The 22,847-nt window shown below is 40.7% G+C and overlaps 1 protein-coding gene across 3 annotated transcripts in view; it reads right to left on the reverse strand.

Moving 5' to 3' along the window:
- Positions 1–22,847, reverse strand: part of ergic1 (endoplasmic reticulum-golgi intermediate compartment 1) — a 91,529-nt gene that overhangs the window by 26,389 nt on the left and 42,293 nt on the right. For all 3 annotated transcript variants that reach the window (XM_063053505.1, XM_063053506.1, XM_063053507.1), the window contains 4 exons: positions 14,600–14,672; positions 11,516–11,610; positions 5,984–6,108; positions 303–407 (listed from right to left, as the gene is read on the reverse strand). In XM_063053505.1, coding sequence (XP_062909575.1) covers positions 303–407; positions 5,984–6,108; positions 11,516–11,610; positions 14,600–14,672 — 398 coding nt within the window. The remainder of the gene's footprint in view (positions 1–302; positions 408–5,983; positions 6,109–11,515; positions 11,611–14,599; positions 14,673–22,847) is intronic.

A 22,847-nucleotide genomic window follows, 5' to 3' on the forward strand; every position in this document is an offset into this window, starting at 1 on the left:
TCGATGAGCTTTCTCCTAACTTCTCCGTCCTGAAGTCCACCATCAATTTCTTTAATGATAAATGTTTACCTTCACAAAAAACTTATAACCACTGGAACCTTTACTCACCTGCACTGACAACCTACAAAACTGGTCCGTTCAATCAGGAACAGATTCCAAAGTTTAATAAAAACATTCAGCAAACAGAAATGTCGATACTATTTTCACACTTGGCTGATGGATATCTGACAGAGATACAACTCTTATTTGCTAGTTTAACAGGTTTTTTTTAAATCAGTCATACTATATAAAAGTGTACTTACCTCTATTATTTCCCCAAATGTCAATTTGTTAATTACATGAGTCATATCTGGATTATCTGGTTGTGCTGTAGCACTGTGCGTGGATACATGGAAGTTTCCTGGTACCTAGTAAATAAAATTATATCAATGTAAACAAATAATAACCCCAGAATTCCACATACAGTGATTTAGAATCTTTGATGAAATAGGAAATGCTTAACATAAGGAAAAATGTTACACTAAATTTCAAATAATGTTACCAACAACAAATTCACAGTCAGTGTCAATAGACAACACTAGCCATTGCCCATAAAATTTCAGGGCTCTAGGGCAATGACTTATTCCAATCTGGCATCTGAAACATCTCAGAGGGCAGCTGTGTTTAGGCTCCAGATGAGAGCAAACTGAATCATATTCACACATCAAGACTTCTAGAGTGAGACAGCTCAATGTTATTCTTTGTTTCCACATATGGAGAGAATTACCCAGTCTGACTTATTTGTGCTAGTGATTGCAATGTTCTCCATACTGTTCTCTCATCTTTCCCTCTTGAAGTCATTGGTCCACAAGCATCATATCTAATGAAGCAATGATTAAGGAATGTCCAGCAATCATCACCGCCCCTCACCCAATCAGCATCAGCCTGTTTTCTCCCTGAACAAATCTCACTTAAGAATGATGGGTGACAGCTGGCAGAACTGAATAGCTGGTTTGCAGCAGAATCCATAAATCAACATCATAACAATTTCAATAATTGTATATCTTCTATGTTGTTTAAGCAGATTATTCCCCCTCAGAGAAATGAATAGGCCTACTAAATTCTGAAAATTATTGTATTTAGTAATATTTCAATATTGTTTTCTACAATTATGTTGGTCTTAACTGCAACTTGGCTGCAATATTTATTAGAAACATAGAAAACCTACAGCACAATACAGGCCCTTTGGCCCACAATTACCTTGGGTTACACGTAGCCCTCTATTTTTCTAAGCTCCATGTAATGGTGTGATGATGACATTGTATTTTTCACCGTTATTTGTTGCAATCCCAGCTCTGTATTTACTGGCTGACGTTACCTATTCAAGTACCTTTCAAAATAACATTGGCCACTCCCTAACAATAAGCAATTTTCTAATCCACTTAAATGTGATTTAAAAATTAAAGAGCTTTACACAATTCTTCAATTTGGCCAAAACAACAGATAGGATTTTAAAGCAGCAATAAAGGATTTAAAAACATTCGAGTCAACTTCCTTTACAAAATAAAAACAAGTCACAATGAAGTGATTAAAGCAATAGATACGTTTTGTAGTATCAGTAGTGGGAATGGCATTTGTACGGGAGACAATTTCAAAAGAAATACAGGAATCCTGATATAATGAGTCACAGCTGAGTCAAACTGGTAACCATACTGAGCAAAAATGCCTTACCTCAATATCTTACATAACAAGTCATACTTCTGAACAGTCAATCCAGATCTTTTGTTGCAGTTTAAATTGTTGATTTTATTTTGCTTACATGTATTATTTTCCATTTTATAACAAAAAAAGATATATTTTATAAATCAGTTAAATTCTCTAATAAACTGAAGGAATGAGTGAAACATAGTAACTTATAGCTCAAGGGAGATTACTCATTCCAATAACAACATATTCTGCTTTTATGTGTGAATAACTTTTATACTTATGTAGCCCTTTTATTTTTTTTCGCTAGCTGCAAGAACAAGCTGGTCAACTTATCTTTTCTTCAATTAATTTCAACAAACATGGCATAATATACAGATCTAATGTTAAAATCATTCAGTAACTTCTTTGACCTTACTTTCAAAGCAATTCAAAAACAATTTACCACATGTAATCTCTATGCCTATGTTTACAAAGACTAGAAATCTAAAGTCTCTCTAAACTAAAAGAAAGAGGAGAGAGAGGTAGAATAAAAAGGTGCGAGGAAGGGGTGGAGCAAGAGCTGGTGGGTGACTGGTGGATCTGGGTGAGGAGGGCAATAGGCAGGGGAGAGGGGATGGGAATGATGCTAAGAAGTTGGGAGATGAATGATATTCCTCTTTGTTCCACTATATATTAGCCCTTGGTCCATTCTTTTCTTTCCAGTCCAGATGAAGGGCCTCAACCTCAAACATTGATCCCACATTTCTCTCCATGGATCCTGCCCAACTCATCACATACTTTGGTCCCTCCCTTATGTCAATAGTTCAAACTCAAGTCAGACCATTATTATACAATTTGCTTTAACTGTAATGTGTCTTGGAGAATTTCCTTCAAAAATTACTGACTTTTCATCTCTTGAGCTAAAGAGTTCCTGCTTTGGGTCTTGTCAGAACATTATACTCAAAATACATTTTAAATGCTCCATTTTGCATGTACGATGGAAATCTTCCAGGTCTTAGTAAAGTTAGGAAGTGTTAAAGAAACTAATTGTCTTTTTCATTCTTGATATGTACGAGGGTGGAAAGCTGGCAATTTTATGAACACAATTAAATATAGATGTAATCAACTGAAACAAGCATACTTAAGTAAGCGTGCCCTGTCGGTAATAAAAAGATCTATGAAAACAACTTAAATCATAATGAATTATTTGTTAATTTAACTGATGTACACTGGTCAGTTCGTTAGTACATTGAGAGGGCATTTAGAGATGGAAATAGGGAAGAGCTGAGGGCAATATAGAGGGACCTGAAAGCCAGGATCAGGCAGGCTAAAGACAGGTACAGGAGGAAGCTTGAGTGGAAACTCCAGCAGAACAACATGAGAAAGGTCTGGAGTGGGATGAGGACCATCACTGGGTTCCAGCAAACTAGCAACAGAGGAGCTGAAGGCAGTGTGGACAGGGCCAACAACTTAACCTGTTCTTTAACAGATTTGACATTGTGGCCCCTGCCCATCCCCCACATGATTCATCTGTTGTTGGCCGCCAACCAACACATATTCCACTCTCCCCTCCTCACAGTCCCCCACCCTGCTCTCATGATATACCCCTTCCCCACACGAAATCACCTCGGTGGGCTTCATAGCTGAACAGGTGAGAAAACAGTTGAAACGTCTCAACCCAAGCAAGGCTGCAGGCCCGGATGGTGTCAGTACCAGGGTGCTCAAAGCCTGTGCCCCTCAGCTATGTGGAGTACTTCGCCAGGTATTCAACCTGAGCCGGAGGGTTCCTGTACTGTGGAAAGCGTCCTGCCTCGTACCTGTGCCGAAGACGCTGCACCCCAGTGGCCTCAATGACTACAGACCGGTGGCATTGACCTCCCACATTATGAAGACCCTGGAGAGACTTGTTCTGGAGCTGCTCCAGCCTATGGTCAGGCCACACTTAGATCCCCTCCAGTTCGCCTACCAGCCCCGACTAGGAGTTGAGGATGCCACCGTCTACCTGCTGAACCGTGTCTACGCCCACCTGCACAAGCCAGCGAGCACTGTGAGGGTCATGTTTTTTGACTTCTCCAGTGCGTTCAACACCATCCGCCCTGCTCTGCTGGGGGAGAAGCTGACAGCGATGCAGGTGGATGCTTTCCTGGTGTCATGGATTCTTGATTACCTGACTGGCAGACCACAGAACGTGTGCTTGCAACACTGTGTGTCCGACAGAGTGATCAGCAGCACTGGGGCTCCACAGGGGACTGTCTTGTCTCCCTTTCTCTTCACCATTTACACCTCAGACTTCAACTACTGCACAGAGTCTTGTCATCTTCAGAAGTTTTCTGATGACTCTGCCATAGTTGGATGCATCAGCAAGGGAGATGAGGCTGAGTACAGGGCTACGGTAGGAAACTTTGTCACATGATGTGAGCAGAATTATCTGCAGCTTAATGTGAAAAAGACTAAAGAGCTGATGGTAGACCTGAGGAGAGCTAAGGTACCGGTGACCCTTGTTTCCATCCAGGGGGTCAGTGTGGACATGGTGGAGGATTACAGATATCTGGGGATACAAACTGACAATAAACTGGACTGGTCAAAGAACACTGAGGCTGTCTACAAGAAGGGTCAGAGCCGTCTCTATTTCCTGAGAAGACTGAGGTCCTTTAACATCTGTCGGACGATGCTGAGGATGTTCTACGAGGCTGTGGTGGCCAGTGCTATCATGTTTACTGTTGTGTGCTGGGGCAGCAGGCTGAGGGTAGCAGACACCAACAGAATCAACAAACTCATTCGTAAGGCCAGTGATGTTGTGGGGATGGAACTGGACTCTCCGACGGTGGTGTCTGAAAAGAGGATGCTGTCCAAGTTGCATGCCATCTTGGACAATGTCTCCCATCCACTACATAATGGACTGGTTGAGCACAGGAGAAAATTCAGCCAGAGACTCATTCCACCGAGATGCAATACTGAGCATCATAGGAAGTCATTCCTGCCTGTGGCCATCAAACTTTACAACTCCTCCCTTGGAGGGTCAGACACCCTGAGCCAATAGGCTGGTCCTGGACTTATTTCCTGGCATAATTTACCTATTACTATTTAATTATTTATGGTTTTATTACTATTTAATTAATTATGGTGCAACTGTAACGAAAACCAATTTCCCCCGGGATCAATAAAGTATGACAATGACTATGACTATGACTACTACCTCTTTTTTTCAGAATCTTCCAAAACCACATCCTAAAGATGGGCGGGTTTGTAGGTTAATTGGCCAGTGTAAATTGCCCCTGTAGGTAAGCGGAAGAATCTGGTAGAGCTGATGGGAATGTGTGAATAAAATTGAGACTAATTTAAGAGTAGTTTAAACGTGTGGCTGATGGTTGGCGCAGACTCAGTTGGCTAAGGGGCCTCACTTCCATGCTGTATCTCTCTTTGACATACCAGTAAGAAAAAGGAAAATTTGAAAAAAAACATGCACACACACACGTTAAACCAGTACAACTGTATCAAGGCAATGTCATGGCATAGCTACCCAAGCAGGCAGGCCCAGATCCAAGACAAGATTCTTGAGCCAATATAAAAACATCACCTACTGATTAAAACTCTCATTCTTTTCATGTCAGCAAGTCCCATTGTTCAGCAATCTGGGTGCAAGACGAGAGGTGACAAAAGAAACGCCCAGCCCTGTGCGCTGTGACCACAAGATACTTCCCTAAACCAAACTCAAGCGCACAAAAGGATACATCACAAGCTTAACCAACGTTTCGGTTTGCTGGATCGTCTTATCATAATCAGAAAAATTTTCAACATACCATTACACGAAACATAGAAATAGGAACAAGTCACATCTCTTTCAGAGCTAAATCTGCCATTCAATAAGAATCGAATTTTAGGCTTTGCCCTACGTTCTTTCCTCTTGATCATAATACCAGATTCCTCTAGGGATCAAAAATCTGTTATACTTCAAAAAGATGACATTTCATTCTTCGAAAATGGGCCTAATCTGCACAAACTTTCATCATTACATTGCCTCTTCATCTCGGGAATCAATCCAGTAAATCTTGAATCAATCAAACAAATGGAAGCATTTTACTCCTTAAGGAAGGTGTTTTCCAAAGATGTAACCATACTTCAGATGAAATCTCCTTGACACATTGCAAGGCTGTAGTAAGGTTCCCCTAATTTCCCTAACTCCAAATCTTTTGCTCTAAGGGTCAACATACTGTTTGCCTTTCTCACCACTTGCTCTACCTCAATACCAACTTTATATTTCACCTTTGAAACTTAAATAAAAAAATATTTTGAAGACCTTGGCATTCTCTGAACTTACCTTATTAATGCTAAATTGTCCTTCAAATCTGCAGCCTTGGCCATTATTTAGAGGTAATTTCATGGAATTATCAATATGGCCGACTTCATGTCTTCCCATTTCATCCTGGATGTCCAGTCCAACAACTGAGAAAGATTTTAAAATTAGTAATCTACTACAGGATTCAAAAGAACATCTCAATACCTCCAAAACAACTTGAGAATTTCAATTCCCTTCCACTTTATACAACCCAAAGTGTTTCAGCTGAGAGTTATCAAACAAAGCAACACTAAAGTGTACACCACATCAACACCACCTTCATCTCCTCACCAGTGTGGACACATCGTGGACCTGATCCACCAGGAGTCCAATGGCAAAGCCAAAGGGTGAACTCTGAGAAATGGCAATCTTTTGTCAGCTAGATCCAGGGTGAAACAGACCCAGGGGGTTTCTGACTTGGAGATTATGAGGAAAACTACATTTTTATTTTTTTTAAATAAAATATGTCTTAATTATTTTTACTTTTCTAAATTTGACAAAAGAATATCAGTGATATTTAAATGCCTGCTAGCCTTGAAGGACATGGTCTACACAGTCAGCCTGGGTCCAAATGATTCCTGTGAGCCAGATTAGGGATGATCCAGCATGCCACCAACACCCACCCCAACACAGTTCCCAAAGTTACATCAATCACTCGTGGCTCTGTGGTTCCATTTTCAGAGTCTGTAAATAGTTCAAAGTCCTTTAACCCAGAAAGCTGTTATCAAGGCCAAAGATGGGGCACAAGATCTGTTCCCAAAGAATAGTCACCATTCGTGACCTACTTCGTAGCCTCAGCAGCCAGGCTCCAGATCAAATGGAGAACCAAGCCAAGCTGGATACAACTACCACCCAGAGCTTTGCCATTCTATACAAACCCGTGCTGATACAGAGCCAAAAAGCCAGCTCCACTCCCAGGAAATGGACGGGATGGCCCAATTGTCAAACAGACATGAGCAAGCATACTGCCATGGTATTGGGGGTGTATGGGGCATCAGGGAGGGGTAGCACCTCTGGTGGGGGAACATGTCGCGTCCTTTTCAGGGCAGTTTCTCCACCTTTGGTCCCCACCTGGCACTCAGCTCTCACCTGTGGCTCCCCATAGCTGTTTGCAAGCGACAGCGGCCACACCCGGGGCAACGGCTTCGACAAGCCGGCTAAACCAGGTGAGGGTAGCCAACAGGTCTCAAATCCTCGGTGAGATAGTGAAGACAGCATGTGAAGACAGACTCCGGCAGACTGAGTGGACGAGACCAATGGAAGATCCAACGGTCAAGAAGGCGGTCTCTGCAAGCATTGTGGAACACGTAGAGCACGACAAGACACAGAAGTTGTCCTGGTCATCCACTGCGCCTAGTCCCATCTCCAGCCGTCTCAACTTTTGTCTTGCCACTGGGTCCAGATGGGAATTGGGAAGAGAGAATGAGGCTGACGCTGCGGAACTCTCCCTCATTTACATCCAAATCAAGCGCTTGTCTCAACACCATCATAAAGCCGGCTGGTGGACATCAGCGCTGGACTCCGGGAGCGAAGGTTCCCGAGTTCGAATCTAGTCGAGCCGCTCCCGGGCACGCTTTCCATCCGTGCCGGGTTGAGTGTCGAGCTAGCAACTCGACCTCGTAAAAAGTACTAATGGTGCCGAGGTCTTCATCAATGACGATGGGCGAACCTTTTAGCTGGCAGGAAAAAAGGCTGAGGACAGAACCCTATCACCTGCCATATCTGGAATCAGTGCCTTGTCCCTTGTCTAGGCAAGGAAACATTTTTAAATTCTTCTTAGATTACCCAATAAAGCATTTAGCAAAAAAAAATACATAACTTAAAAAAAACTTTTGAAGTTTAACTTGCCTTTCTCTTCCTAGTCATCAAGTCAGGAAGGCCCTAGAGTGGCATACAACAGTGGATGAACTGATAACTGCATTCGCACTAGCTCATCCTGCAACTACACTCGGGCCACGCACGTACATAGGATAGAAGCACTGGAGGGCTGGCAGTGATAGACCCAGGGGTAAATTGATCGCAATGAGAGGATGAGGGAAATGAGGGGAAAATACAGTAGGATTAGGATTGGTGTATATGGTCGCTGGATGGCCAGAGCAAATTCCATGGATTAATGACCAAAAACAAGAGAAAAATCTGCAGGTGCTAGAAATCAGAGTAGTACACACAAAATTCTGGAGGAACTCTGCAGGCCAGGTAGCATCTTTGGAAAAGAGTAAACAGTCTACGTTTCAGGCCAAGACACTTCATCAGGACTTAAATGACCAAATTCTTTTCTGTATGAATTGATATGCTGTCTATCTGTGATAAAATGAGATCAACTGTAACAATTACCAATTGTTTCTGACCAGCTTCAAAGCTTTGTAATTTCAAATACTGAATACTGGTCCACTAGCTTGAAAGTAGTAGGTTATGTTGTGTTCTGCAAATTAACCCATTTATACATGAAAATTAAAACCCAAAATATGTCCCAATGAACTATAAAAAGAATTAACCACACAAATTTAGTATGATTTTAAACTGCATAGTTCTTCCTTTTGTGGACAGCAGTGAACTACAGAAAAGGAATTTGGAATTTTTTTTGGAGAACTAGTTTCAGAAATTTCTTAAGGCAATATGAAAATTGAAGATTACTTCCTAATATTGTATAAATGAATTTAATCTTTAATCCATTTAAGAATTTTGAATTACTTTCTATCTTTGGTGGGCGCCAGTATCATGAAATCAGCAGCCTTTGTGATTTTAAATAACTGAATCCTGAAATGGGGACAGAGACTTTAAGCAAACAACATAATACAGCGCATTCCCGTTAATTGGGCCATCAGTTAATCGGGTCAGCTGCTCATTTGAGACAACTCTTAAAGAACAAAAACTAATCAAGCGAATAGCCGGAATTCCCTTCGTTTATTTGGGACACAATGCCACTTAATTAGGGCAGGAGACTGTTGTTGAAAAGTTTTTAACTAGAGTCAGATACATGTACTTGTGTGGCCATTAGATACCACATTGTGCTTAGAGTGAACAGTTTTTAAATAGCATCAGTTGCATGTACTGGAGTTCAAAAAGCATTGATTTTTGTGACTGATAGTTGGTGTGAAATAAGCAGAAAGACAATTCAGACCCATTTTGCTCACTGTAATTTTTAGTACTGTATTCAAGCTTGGAAATGCCAGAAATGGCTGGGAGTGAAATTGAAACTGTTATGTTTTGTAACTTCAAAACATTGAACTAATTCTAAGAAAGACGCAGGAGCTCAGGATTGCAGATGTAACTTCATGTTTACTTTAGGCAATGCATGCACACGTGAGCTGGTAGTGCTGTGACATACGCAGGGATAAAATCTTGATCGATAAGCCACAGAACCTGGGCGTCTGCACCTCCCTCTGCAATTGGATCCTCATCTTTCTAACCAGAAGACCACATCTGTGTGGATTGGTAATAATATCATCTTGCTGACAATCAACACTGGCACACCACAGGGATGTTATGCTTAGCCTACTGTTCTGCTCTCTCTATACCCATGACTGTGTGGCTGAGTATAGCTCAAATGCCATCTATAAATTTGTTGATGACACCACCATTGTTGGTAGAATCTCAGATGGAGATGAGAGGGCGTACAGGAGTGAGATATACTTGCTAGTTAAGTGGTGTCACAGCAACAACCTTGCGCTCAACATCAGTAAGACGAAAGAGCTAATTATGGGTTAAGTCAAGGGAACACAAACCAATCCTCACAGAGGGATCAGAAGTGGAGAGAGTGAGTGATTTCAAGTTCCTGTGTGTCAAGATCTCTGAGGATCTAACGTGGCCCCAACATATCGATGCAGCTATAAAGAAGGCAAGACAGCAACTATGTTTCATTAGGAGCTTGAGGAAATTTGGTTTGTCACCTAAAACACTTGAAAACTTCTACAGATGTACCATGGACAGCATTCTGACAGGATAGTGTTCTAATTTGTACTGTATTTCATTTAAATACATCATTTGTTACTCAGTAAAATGGTAGTTTCTTTTTTTTAAATACCTTTTTAACTATTTCCATGAAACTTTACTAATTCCAACATCCACTTAATAGGGTCAAAATACACTGGTCCCAATGTGTTCCAATTAACTGGAATCCACAGTGTATCAAATAAAAATGACATCTGCTTTTGCACAGGGATAATGTAGCTCCCCAGCTGACAATGATGATTGACAAACTTGTATCATTACTGTATTGGCATTCCTTTTATTACAGTCACTGAGCCATATTCTTTCATCAGATCCCATTTTCAAACTACTCTCAAAACAGAAAAACAAGTGAAATATGATGCCAAACCATCAGGAGAACATGGCTGCTAAATGCAAGTTCTTCTCTTACACCTACAAATGAGAAGGCATCATTAGATAATTTTGAAAAAGAAGAAATACCGGATCAACTTGATTGGGCTGCACATGGAATAAAGCCATCAATGAATAAATCAGCAAAAGCTATTCCTGTGGCACCTGAACCCAAGAGCTGCTGATCAGAGAGACAGAGGGTGAACTCATGAACAAAATTATCATGCTTAAATTATATAAAAGAAAATTAATGAGCAGGATGTAAAAATATTTTATCTAGCTAATCAACTTTCTAAACCAATCATCTAGGAAGTTAAAGTTTAGGAAGCTAAACCAAGATGCAACTTAACATTGGAGAATGATTTCATGTTTAGCGCATAGTAAAAATAATTGACCAAAAATCCCAATGGATCAGCACCTAGCTCACAGGATTGTGCTTTTCCTGCTTGCTTGAAACCCACTGGAGCCCTATTTCTCGCCTTTGCTATACTCCCCACTTCCTATATTCCCTTTAAACTCATAAGGGCCCCATCTCCCACATTCCTTGGCCTCCTTACTCCCTTTAAACTTAGCAGAACTCTGTTTCACATCTTGCCTACAAGTTACCCCGGTCACATTTTCCAAATTCCTAATAAACTCGTTATGTTCCCATGATCCCTTTAAACTTATTGGGGTCCCATTTCCTACACTTGCTTTAAAGTCATCATGGACCTGATCCCAAAGTTCCTTTGAACTCACAAGGTCACGGTTCCGATACGCACTATAGCACATTTCCCATGTGCTATAATCATCCTTTCCTTTATAATCATCTGGAAAGTTTACTGTATTATGGTGCTGTTATGTAACATGTTTTAAAAACAGAGTGGTAAAAGGAGAGATATCCAATTGTCTGGAAAACTTGTTAGTCCGGCACCGTTAAGATCCCGAGGGTGCTGTATTATAGTAGCTGTACTGTAGTTTAATAAAGGAACTGTTTGCATTCCACGGCTGTAAGACAGGTTGAATTTAAACACTCGGAAAAACATTGCGATGATTTTCCTTGTCCAACAAGCAGCAAAGACACTGATTTGAAACCAACTGTAAAGGAGTAATATGTAATATCAAGGCTTTTAAAAACAAGGCTGAGCCAGACAGGTGAAATCATATTCTTTTATTCCTTCCCATTATTTTTCATTAAAGGTTACATTAACTCACCATCACATGGAAGATTAGGTAAGCTGATATTTAGATTTACTTCAATTTTTCCTCCACTATCTTTGTCAGGATCGTCCACATACAATTCATTCACTCTGCAACAAAATGATAACATTTAGTGACGTGAGAAAGTTAAGCATTTTAGCGGACATTGCCAAAGAAAGGAGTTCAGCTTTTCCGCAGCTATTCCTAGCGCTTCACAGGCCGGTTTACTCCTCTGGATGCCATCTCACTATTGAGCAGCAGATTAATACAAATCTATTTCAGCTCTGACTTGCAATCTGGGAGTATGAAGTCCATAATTATATGAATCGTATGAATTCCAACACAACCAGGTCAATCCAGCCTTTACATAGATGCTGTATTCTGCGATAACGCTACTTTTTCTGGGAACTATATAAAAAGCATCACACAAAGCCTCTTAAGTCTTAGGCTCAAAATGCAAAAGCAGATTCTATAATAAGAGCACAGCATTAGCTTAGAATACAACTGTGAGAAAATAAAAGCATGGGGAATATTTCAAGAAAGAATTTAAGTCTCATCATTGATCAAATATATATTTACATTCAAGATATCAAGTTTAGTGACAAGTGCACTCTGTATTTGTTTTAAGGCTTATTAATTCTCCATCCTTTACTTTCTCAGTGTTTAGATTACTGAACATGTTCCCATCAGATTCGCTTTACAATTGCTTATTTAAACAACTATTTCAGTTTCCATTCAGATATTCAAAATCATCCCATTTAATCGACCTTAGGTTTTTAAACCAATAGCAAGAGCAGGAATTAAAGTCACGAGGAATTATCATGTTAAGTGCCACAGGAATCTGGTTTACTACAGCAGCTCTGTCAACAGCTGTTCTGTTTTAATCCTCAGTAGTTGCACTTGGACACATCTGATGTCATAAAGTGCAAAAGAAATCATGCATTGCAGAGAGTGAAATAAACTGCTGCTAAGCCAAAGCATTAGATGTTCCCAGAATGCTAAATGGCACGGCAAGCACATTTATTATGAAGTAGAGATGCCCAGGTTGACACATGCTTGGGACTTAGGCCTTCAAATACCACTAAATAATTATCACTAAAGTTATTGCATTGGAGGTTTGATTGCAGGCTAATACAAATAGAACTTTCTGCGAATGATTTCCTGTAAAGACTGTTATCTCTTATATTTTGTGCAGTGACAGTAACTGCACAGGGGAGGGAAAGGATAGAAATCTTAAAATTGTAGCTAAGTCTTTTAGAGGTTCTGCTACACAATAGTAGATTTTGGATCAGTGGGGTATATTCTTTCAATTTTCAGAATCTGCAAAACCAGCATTTATTGCTGATACGACAATGCTGAAAATTCAAGCAACACACATCAAAGTTGCTGGTGAACGCAGCAGGCCAGGCAGCATCTCTAGGAAGAGGTACAGTCGATGTTTCGGGCCGAGACCCTTCGTCAGGACTAACTGAAGGAAGAGCTAGTAAGAGATCTCTTACAAGGACTTGTAGCACTTGTTCCGCTTACAAGGATAAGTGCCAGGAGGGAGATCAGTGGGGAGGGATGGGGGGGGACGATCAGTGGGGAGGGATGGGGGGGACATCCATCCTCACTCCATCCTCCCGCCACCCCACTAGGAATAGGGTTCCCCTGGTCCTCACCTACCACCCCACCAGCCTCCGGGCCCAACATATTATTCTCCATAACTTCCGCCACCTCCAACGGGATCCCACCACTAAGCACATCTTTCCCTCCCCCACTCTCTTTGCTTTCCGCAGGGATCACTCCCTACGTGACTCCCTTGTCCATTCGACCCCCCATCCCTCCCCACTGATCTCCCTCCTGGCCCTTATCCTTGTAAGCGGAACAAGTGCTACACATGCCCTTACACTTCCTCCCTTACCACCATTCAGGGCCCCAGACAGTCCTTCCAGGTGAGGCAACACTTCACCTGTGAGTCGGCTGGAGTGATATACTGCGTTCGGTGCTCCCGTTGTGGCCTTCTATATATTGGCAAGACCCGACGCAGACTGGGAGATCGTTTCGCTGAACACCTATGCTCTGTCCGCCAAAGAAAGCAGGATCTCCCAGTGGCCATACATTTTAATTCCACATCCCATTCCCATTCTGATATGTCTGAACACGGCCTCTTCTACTGTAAAGATGAAGCCACACTCAGGTTGGAGGAACAACACCTTATATTCCGTCTGGGTAGCCTCCAACCTGATGGCATGAACATCGACTTCTCTAACTTCCGCTAATGCCCCTCCTCCCCCTCGTACCCCATCCGTTATTTATTTTTATACACACATTCTTTTTCTCTCTCTCTCCTTTTCAATCCTCTGACTATACCCCTTGCACATCCTCTGGGTCTTTCCCCCCTCCCCCTTTTCCTTCTCCCTGGGCCTCCTGTCCCATGATCCTCTCATATCCCTTTTGCCAATCACCTGTCCAGCTCTTGGCTCCATCCTTCCCCCTCCTGTCTTCTCCTATCATTTTGGATCTCCCCCTCCCCCTCCCACTCTCAAATCTCTTACTAGCTCTTCCTTCAGTTAGTCCTGACGAAGGGTCTCGGCCCGAAACGTCGACTGTACCTCTTCCTAGAGATGCTGCCTGGCCTGCTGCGTTCACCAGCAACTTTGATATTTATTGCTGATATTTAACTGCCATTGAACCAAATAAAAATGCAGATAGATTTTTGTAAAGTTAAAGGATTTATCAAATGAATTAACCTGATGAAGATAAATTGCAGACTAGCTATAACACAAGTAAAATCAGAATATGCTCAAAAGGGACAGAAGCTGGCCAGTCTCCACACATCCTGCTTTCTAGTTTTAAAACACATCCATTGATTGCAAAACTTACATGACAAGCTCTTAGATCTGGTGCTTCAGAATGGTCTGAAGGATAAGAGGCTTCCCCTCTTCCCCTAGACAAACAAGGAGCACTGAGAGAATACTCTCTGCCTGCTGGGAACTCAAGGGCCTAGCAAAATCAGCAGTTGTCATTTTAGCAAAGCCTATTGCACCTCACTTTCCAATTCAGTTGCACACAGGGCTACAGTAAGATCAATGGTCAAGAGGCATGCTGTTCACTTACATTTCAGTGGCAATGAATCCAGTCAGTTCTGACAAGAAAAGGAACAGCATGAATATGCAGCAGCAAATGGAAACTGTAAAACAAATGAATGCGTTTAAAGACAAGATCCAATGCTTATTGCTTCCAAAGAAAGAGAAATTGCTCCTAAATTAGCTTGAACTATGGTCAGGATCTGTTTTACATAAGAGTTGGAATTGAGTAAGTGGCTTTGAGAATTAAAGGATCCAAATAGAATAATCACAGGCATTGGACAGAACAAACAAAATCAGCATAAGCTAAAAAAATACGGCTGTACTTAAGTTATTTCCAGTTAGCTTGTTAAATTAGGAGAATTAAAGCACCGATTAACAAGCAACAGCATCACAACTTTGATTGGAGGCAAAAGTCCACATAATTGCACTTGTAATGGTGCAATGATTCATTCGAGTAATTAAACCATTATGCAATGGTTAATGCAAAACAGAATTTTCCACAACATGATTTAGATAGCTATAAAGCCTAGAAACAAAAGTAACAGAGCAAATTAATAAAAACTGTGATACATCAATGGGAGAATCTGATGCCATGAGGGAAATGGATTTTGTTTTCAGGACATCAGATCTACTGAGCAATCCATGCTTTCTATCATCATCACCTTCATTGACCCTCTTTCTTTGCACATGTTACAATGATCATGGCATTTATAAATAGGCCGAAGAGGACCTTGGTATTGGAATCACAGCATCTACAACTTGGTTGTAGTTGACTATGATTGGTACTGAAATCATAGAAGATACTACCCATACACAGATTTTTTTCCCTTTTCTTAACCACTTTAACAAATATCCTATTGTGTACACCTGTCAGATTCAGCAATAACTGAACATCAGGTGTTCTTTCCTCAAGTTCTAGTTCAATGATGAAATGTTCTTTCATTACTGAAATGATCCCACAAGCTATGGACTGACTCCCTTTCAAGAACTCTTCATATCATGTTCTCGATATTTATTGCTTATTTGTTTATATTATTGTTTCTTCTGATTGCACTGACATAGTGAGTGGTCTTCTGCTCTCTGGATGAATGCCTGAGTTGGGTGGTCTTTCACTGATTCTGTTACAGTTATTATTCTACACATTTGTTGAGTAGGCTCACAAGAAAATGAATCACAGGGTTGTATATGGTGACATATATGTACTTTGATAATAAAATTTACTTTGAAGTTTTAATTCCAATAGCCTACCTAAGTAAGTTAGCATTTTAGCTGAAAATAAAAACCAGTAATTTCCATTAGTCGAGCAAAATTTTCACTGAACCACAAGATATTTATCAGGCACCATAATGCACAGTCTACAGCACTAAACCTGGACATTCAGTTAAGATTTCCAAACTAAAGTGTTTCCTCATAAGAATGTACACATAAATAGAATGTCATTCGGCCTCTCAAGCCTGCTCATCGTTACCAATCTGATCTTCAACTTCGTTTTCCCTCCTGTTCCCTAAATTCCCACTCACCAAAAGTCTGTCTCAACTCTGAAAATATTTAATAAATCAACCTCCAGGGAGCTGCAGAAAAGATTTGTAAGCTTCATAACTTAGAAGAGATCTTTCCTCACCTCCAGCTCAAATAAAGGATCCTAATGTCTAAACCAAGTCCCCTACTTCTTGATCCCAAATCCCTCAAAAGAGAAAATTGCCTTTCAAATTCACCCTGTTAAACATCCCCCACAACCTTGAATGTCGGAATCAGAATCAGGTTTGATACCACTGGCATATGTTGTGAAATTTATTGTTTTGTGGTAGCAGTATATTGCAAAACATAATAATTTAAAAAGCTACGTGTGTGTGTGTGTGTGTGTGTGTGTGTGGGGGGGGGGAGAGGAGGGGGGAGGGGGAGAGAGGAAGATAGACTGACTGACTGACTGAAGGCTCCTGCACCTCCTCTTTGAGAGCGGCAAAGAGTGATGGTACCCTGGGTGATGGGTATCCTTAATAATCGATGCTGTCTTTTGATACTTTGCCTTTTGAAGATGACCTTGATGCTGGCAAGCCTACTGTCCATGATGGAATTTGCATCTTCCTGAAGTTTTTTCCAATCCTGTGCAGTATCCCCTCTGTATCAGACAGTGATGGAACCAGTTAGAATGCTCTCCATGGTACATCTGTAGAAATTTGCGAGACTCTCCTTAAGATCCAAATGAAATATTGCCGCTGCCATGTCTTCTTCGTGATTGCATCAATATGTTAGGTCCAGGATAGATCTTCAGAGATGTTGACACTCAGGAACTTGAAAATTTCCACTGCTGATCCCTCAATGAGGCCTGGTGTGTGTTTCCCCGACTTCCCTTTCACACCAATTCCTTAGTCTTGCTGATGTTGAGTGCAATGTTTCAATAAGATCACTATTCTTCCCAACATCATACAGTATAGGTCTAGTCTCTTCAACCTTTCACAACAAAGCAACCTCTTCTTCGTAGAAATAACATGTTGAACCTTCTCTGAACTGCTTCCAATGCACATATATCTCTCTTCAAGTAAGATCAAAAGGATGAAGTATACTCAACCTCAAAGATTAATTATGTTTTTCACCCCACAGAAGCTATTTGAATTGCTAGGCATTTCCAGCATCTGCTGTCCTAATTACTTTCTGTGTCCTCTTCCTGTGCTTCATGGATTTCATCCAAAACCCTCTGTACAGCGGCATTCTGTAGTCTCTCTCTATTTAAGCAATACTCTGTTCTATCACTCTTCCTACCAGAGTGGATAACTTCATATTCCTCATTATATTCCACCTGCCAATTTGTTGCCTACTTATTTAACCCATCTGTACTCTTCTACACAATTCATATTCTCTTCATAATTTGCCTTCTCATTGACTTTTGTAGCGTCAATAAATCTGGTGGTAAAATACTCAATCTCTTTATCGAAGTCACCAATATAGATTATAAATAGTAGAGGCTCCAGTATAGATTTCCATGACAACCAGAAAACCTTTTTCACATCTGCTTTAGGTCAGTTAGCTAATTCCCTGTCCAAGCACATATATTATCCCAATCTCTTATTCTTATCTTTTACGGTGATCTTTTACCCGATTACAATTGGACTTCACCTACACCTGAGTCGGCCTCAAACGTAAACTGTATTCTTTTCTTAGATGGTGCCTGGCCTCCTGAGTTCCTCCAGCATTTTGAGTGTGTTGCTCAGATTTCCAGCATCTACAGATTTTCTCTTGTTTGTGATTGGTTCACCTACTAGTGATGAAGTCCCGATGAAGAGTCTCAGCCCGAAACGTTGACTGCTTATTCATTTCCATAGATGCTGCCAGAGTTCTTCCAGCATGTTGTGTGTGTTGCCCTGGCTTTCCAGCATCTGCAGATTTTCTTTTTTTTAGATAACGTTTCCCTTTATCCACCTGCTAGTTACATCATAAATAATTTATAATAAACTTGTCAAATACTATTTCCCCTTCATAAAACTATACTGATAATATTTAATTGTATTATGATTTTCCAAATTTTCTGATGCTCCTTCCTTGATAATAGGATTCAAGCATTTAGACTAATTGGCCTGTAGCTTTCTGTCATCTTACATTCTTGAACGAGGAATCAGTTTTATCAAGGCAACTTGATGCCACACTCAATTAAATGTTGATTGATGAGCATTCACTCTAAATTCAGCAATTCAGCTCAGTAGTCTATATTCAGAGTAAGACTGTGATTGAGGTCTGGGGGCAGAACTCTCCTGGTGAGCTCCAAACTGGTCATTGATATGTCATTGGCGAGTAAGTGTCACTTGATAGCACCAAAGACAAGATTCCCTTCACATTGCAAACAATGAGAGTAGACTTCTTAGGAGGGAATTAGCCAAAATGAATCTGCTCCACTTTGTAAATGGGCGGTTTACCAAATTATTAGGAAGATTCCAGTTTTGTAATTGCACTAGAATGGCACAGCTAATTCTGCAGCACAGCTCTTCAGTACACTAGAAGACCTCACTGCAAATGATAGTTATAGACATCCGTTAGACCATGGATTTGCAGGGCGCAGGCCTGGGCTGCCCATGCTGCAAGTCTCCCCTCACCACACCACCGATGTTGTCCAAGGGAAGGGCACTAAGGCCGATACAGCTTGGCACCAGTGTCGTCACAGAGCAATGTGTGGTTAAGTGCCTTGCTCAAGGACACAACATGCTGCCTCAGCTGAGGCTCGAACTAGCAACCTTCAGATCACTAGACTGACACCTTAACCACTTGGCCATGCGCCCTGTGATAGTTAACCTTGTGGTATTTAATTATAGGGAGAGAGAGTGAATGTAGTGTGTGTGTGTGTGTGTGTGAGAGAGAGAGACACTATTGAATTACTTCCACATCTTTTCCTTTTAGTCCACAAATATGTATCCAACTGCCTTTTGAAAACTACTGCCCAACGTGCTTCAATTCCAATTCTAGATTATAACTGCATCCAAAACAAAAACATTTTTCTTTGTCTTACCTTTTCTTGTTTTGCTTCTGTCTACCAGACCTTTGTCATTAGGAGTGTCGAGAGGGCACAGTTTTAAGGTGCTTGGAAGTAGGTACAGAGGGCATATCAGGGGTAAGTGTTTTTTTTTTACGCAAAGAGTGGTGAGTGTGTGGAATGGGCTGCCGGCAACAGTGGTGGAGGTGGATACAATAGGGTCTTTTAAGAGACTCCTGGATAGGTACATGGAGCTTAGAAAAATAGAAGGTTATGGGTAACCCTAGGTAATCTCTAAAGTAAGTACATGTTCGGCACAGCATTGTGGGCCGAAGGGCCTGTGTTGTGCTGTAGGTTTCCTATGTTTCCTGTTTTTGAACCTCTCTACTCAATTTCACCTTGAACTTCTATACAAATGGAACACTCCAGAAAAGTGTGAACTATCAGAAATCAGCCTGCAGCTGAATGGCATGAGCTATAAATTGCATTTGTATGTAATTATCTAAAAATAGTGTGGACTGACATATGTATGAAAACTTTAAAAACCTACGACACAAGTTATGAACTCAAAATGAAACTAAACAGTACTTCCTTCAATCATCAAGAAGTCCCAAATCAAATAAAGGAAATCTCTGGACATTTGGTAACATTTCGACCACCCCATCTAGATATTTTATGCGCTGCCATTGTGAACTGAACACTGCCTGGGAACTCCCCCTGGTGTGGCTTCCTGAACTTCCCCTTCAGTGACATGACCCAGCACGGTGAGCTGTCGGCAGGAACCTTCATCCATGAGATCACTGGAGTGGAATTTCAAGAGCACAATAGGAGTAATGTCTGAGCCAAAAAAAAAATGTCAGATCTCACCCTCCTTTCCCCCCTTAACTCTCAGAATGGTTATAGAAAATAAACTGTGTGATTGTAAATATGTGTGCCCGTGTGATTATGCTTTATAAATCAACCTAATAACCAAATCAAAGGCCCAATTCCATAAGAAGTACACACTAAAATAGGAAATGAATCACAATAATATAAACTACGCAGAAATCATTATAAAATTGGCATTCTATCCAATCTCTCTGTGGGTGATGGTTCATTCTTGACGAAGAGCAACCTTAGTTGAATGTGCCCACTCAGTTCACATGTCCTTTTATTCGCCATTCCTACAAGCATCTGGCTGCAATATTCTTAAATATCTGCTTTTGTTCATTTCACTTCCCAGCATCTCTTAACATTAAAGTACTTTTCCTGTTTGCTCCCTTAAATCTTTTGATTTTATATACAAATCTCCATATTCAACCACCTCAAGCCTTTCTGATACCATATATCCTGCATAATCCCTTTGTCACTTTTAATTCTTCATACTCCCTACAAAGAAATAACCAAACTTGCCCCATGGCTTCCTTAAAATCCACGTCAGAGTCCAATTATACAAGGAGAAAAGATTAAAGGAACAAACCAGAACACAATAAATTGCCAATTGTTAACTGATGTGTAGAAATGGAGAAACAAATGATTTTCTACTCTTGTTGGTCCAGAAAACTGGAAAAAGATTTATTTCAACACACTGAGTACAATATAAAAAGAACTAAAGAATGCTCTATTTTTAAATAATTTCCAAATGTAACTCACTTAATGCTATTAATAATCAATTTCTTAATAAAAGAAATTGGAGTGTTTATTGAGTTAATTCGAAAGACATGGGAATCGCAACAATTTGCTATTCAATCAAAGATAGCGCCAGAATATTTAAGCAGGTCAGGTTCAACGCTTCCAGCAACTTTTATTTTTATTTCAGATTTTCAACATCTGCAGTTTCTCCATTTTCATTTAAATGTTGCCTTTGGGAAGGTAATAGTGGGTTGTTTCCTCAAAAGAACTGCGATCAGGTGGTGATGGCACTCTTCTGTGGAGTAAAGCATTCAGTCCAAAGGTCTTGACCAGCGATGGTTACAAGACAACAACGTATTTTAATTTAAGACTAGATATAAAACTTCTAATATATTAGTGTGGGATAAAAATCAGTAGGACCAAATTTAAAGTCTCCAGTGATCAAAATAGCGCTTGAATTTTTTCAATTCAAGTTTTTTTTTGATATCCAAAAAAACACATGACATATGACACTTTTAAGTGTATCCTCACACAAGACAGGAATAGCCATCATAGTAACTATGTCATGATCACTCCTACTAAGGCCAGATTACAGGTAAGACAAGGTGAAGTACGTTATTCCCATTTGTCTATCACACACCACATTCCACAAACCTTATACCAGTTGAGAACTTAACTAGTCCAGTTAGAACTTAAACAGAAACACAAAATAATCTGCAGATGCTGGTGTCCTGACGAAGGGTTCCGGCCCGAAACGTCGACTGATCTTTTCCACTGATGCTGCCCGACCTGCTGAGTTCTTCCAGCGTGTTGTGAGTAGTACTTAAACAGAATCTTGATCAGGGGATTACAGTGACTACATCCCTCACTGCCTCTAAGGAGTGCTCACCAGAAAGGAAGTACTGAGGGAGAGTTGCTACTGGTGATCAGGTGTTTAGAAGAAATCAGAAACATTAAATCCAGTTCCCTCCCCACACTGGGGAGAGCATGGTAACGAAAGATAGACCAGGTAGGAGTTAAAGGGAGAGTGTAGGGAGAGTGTGGGGAGAGGAGGTCTGAGGGGGGGGGGCATTGATAGAATTGTCATCATCAAAGTGATTCAGTATAACATGCTTTATAACATGTATTACAGAAACATTCTGAATATTTGCTTACAATAAAAAATAGATCAGGTAGCTTTTTAATGTACTGTTTGTAATTCTATTCCTTGACACAACTTTCTTCATCTGGACTTTTATTTTAAAGGATGATACATTTCACTGTGCTTCATAGCAAGTTGTAAACTGTATCAAAATCATTAACTCTCAATTAATTTTAAAGACAGGATCTTGAGACAACACTTCTACCATTTCCTCTTGGGCAACAAATTTTCAAATTATAAATCTATCCCAACAATTTGAGATTTTAGTCCTGATGAAGAGTCTCAGCCAAATGTTGACTCTTTATTCCTCTCCATGGATGCTGCCTGACCGAAGTTCCTCTATTTTGTGAGTGTTACTCTGACTTTCCAGCATCTGCAAATTGTCTTGTGTTTGAGATTTCAGAAGTATCTCTACAACAGTGTAAAGTGATCACCATATTGCGAGACAGATGAGGGTTATGACATATGCCAGAAAAGAGGAAACACGTTAGAACTCTCACAAACATGCACCTCAAAGGAAGTGCTGAGCAGTTCTGACTCATCATTATTAAGCTGCAAAAGTGAGTAATCCTGATGTATCAGCCCAATCCAGTTACAGGTCTTGTGACTTTTCTGAAATATTTATCAGGAGAACGTGGTTACGCCATCCAACCTTAATAACTAAACATTGGATTTATGCAACAATACAATGGAGGCTCATTCAGAAAGTAATGAGGCATGGGATCCAAGGAGACCTTGCTTTGTGGATCCAGAATTGGCTTGCCCAGAGAAAGCAAAATGTGGTTGTAGATAGTTTGTATTCTGCGTGGAGGTCAGTGACCAGTGGTGTTCCGCAGGGATCTGTTCTGGGACCCCTCTTCTTTGTGAGTTTTATAAATAACATGGGTGAAGAAGTAGAAGGGCAGTTTAGTAAGTCTGCTGATGACACAAAGGTTGGGGGTGTTGTGGATGGTCTAGAGGGTTGTCAGAGGTTACAGCGGGACATTGACAGGTTGCAGAACTGGGCTAAGAAGTGGCAGATGGAGTTCAACCCAGATAAGTGTGAAGTGGTTCATTTTGGTAGGT

Source organism: Mobula hypostoma, chromosome 7, assembly GCF_963921235.1.
Source record: "Mobula hypostoma chromosome 7, sMobHyp1.1, whole genome shotgun sequence".
Taxonomy (NCBI): Eukaryota; Metazoa; Chordata; class Chondrichthyes; order Myliobatiformes; family Myliobatidae; genus Mobula; species Mobula hypostoma.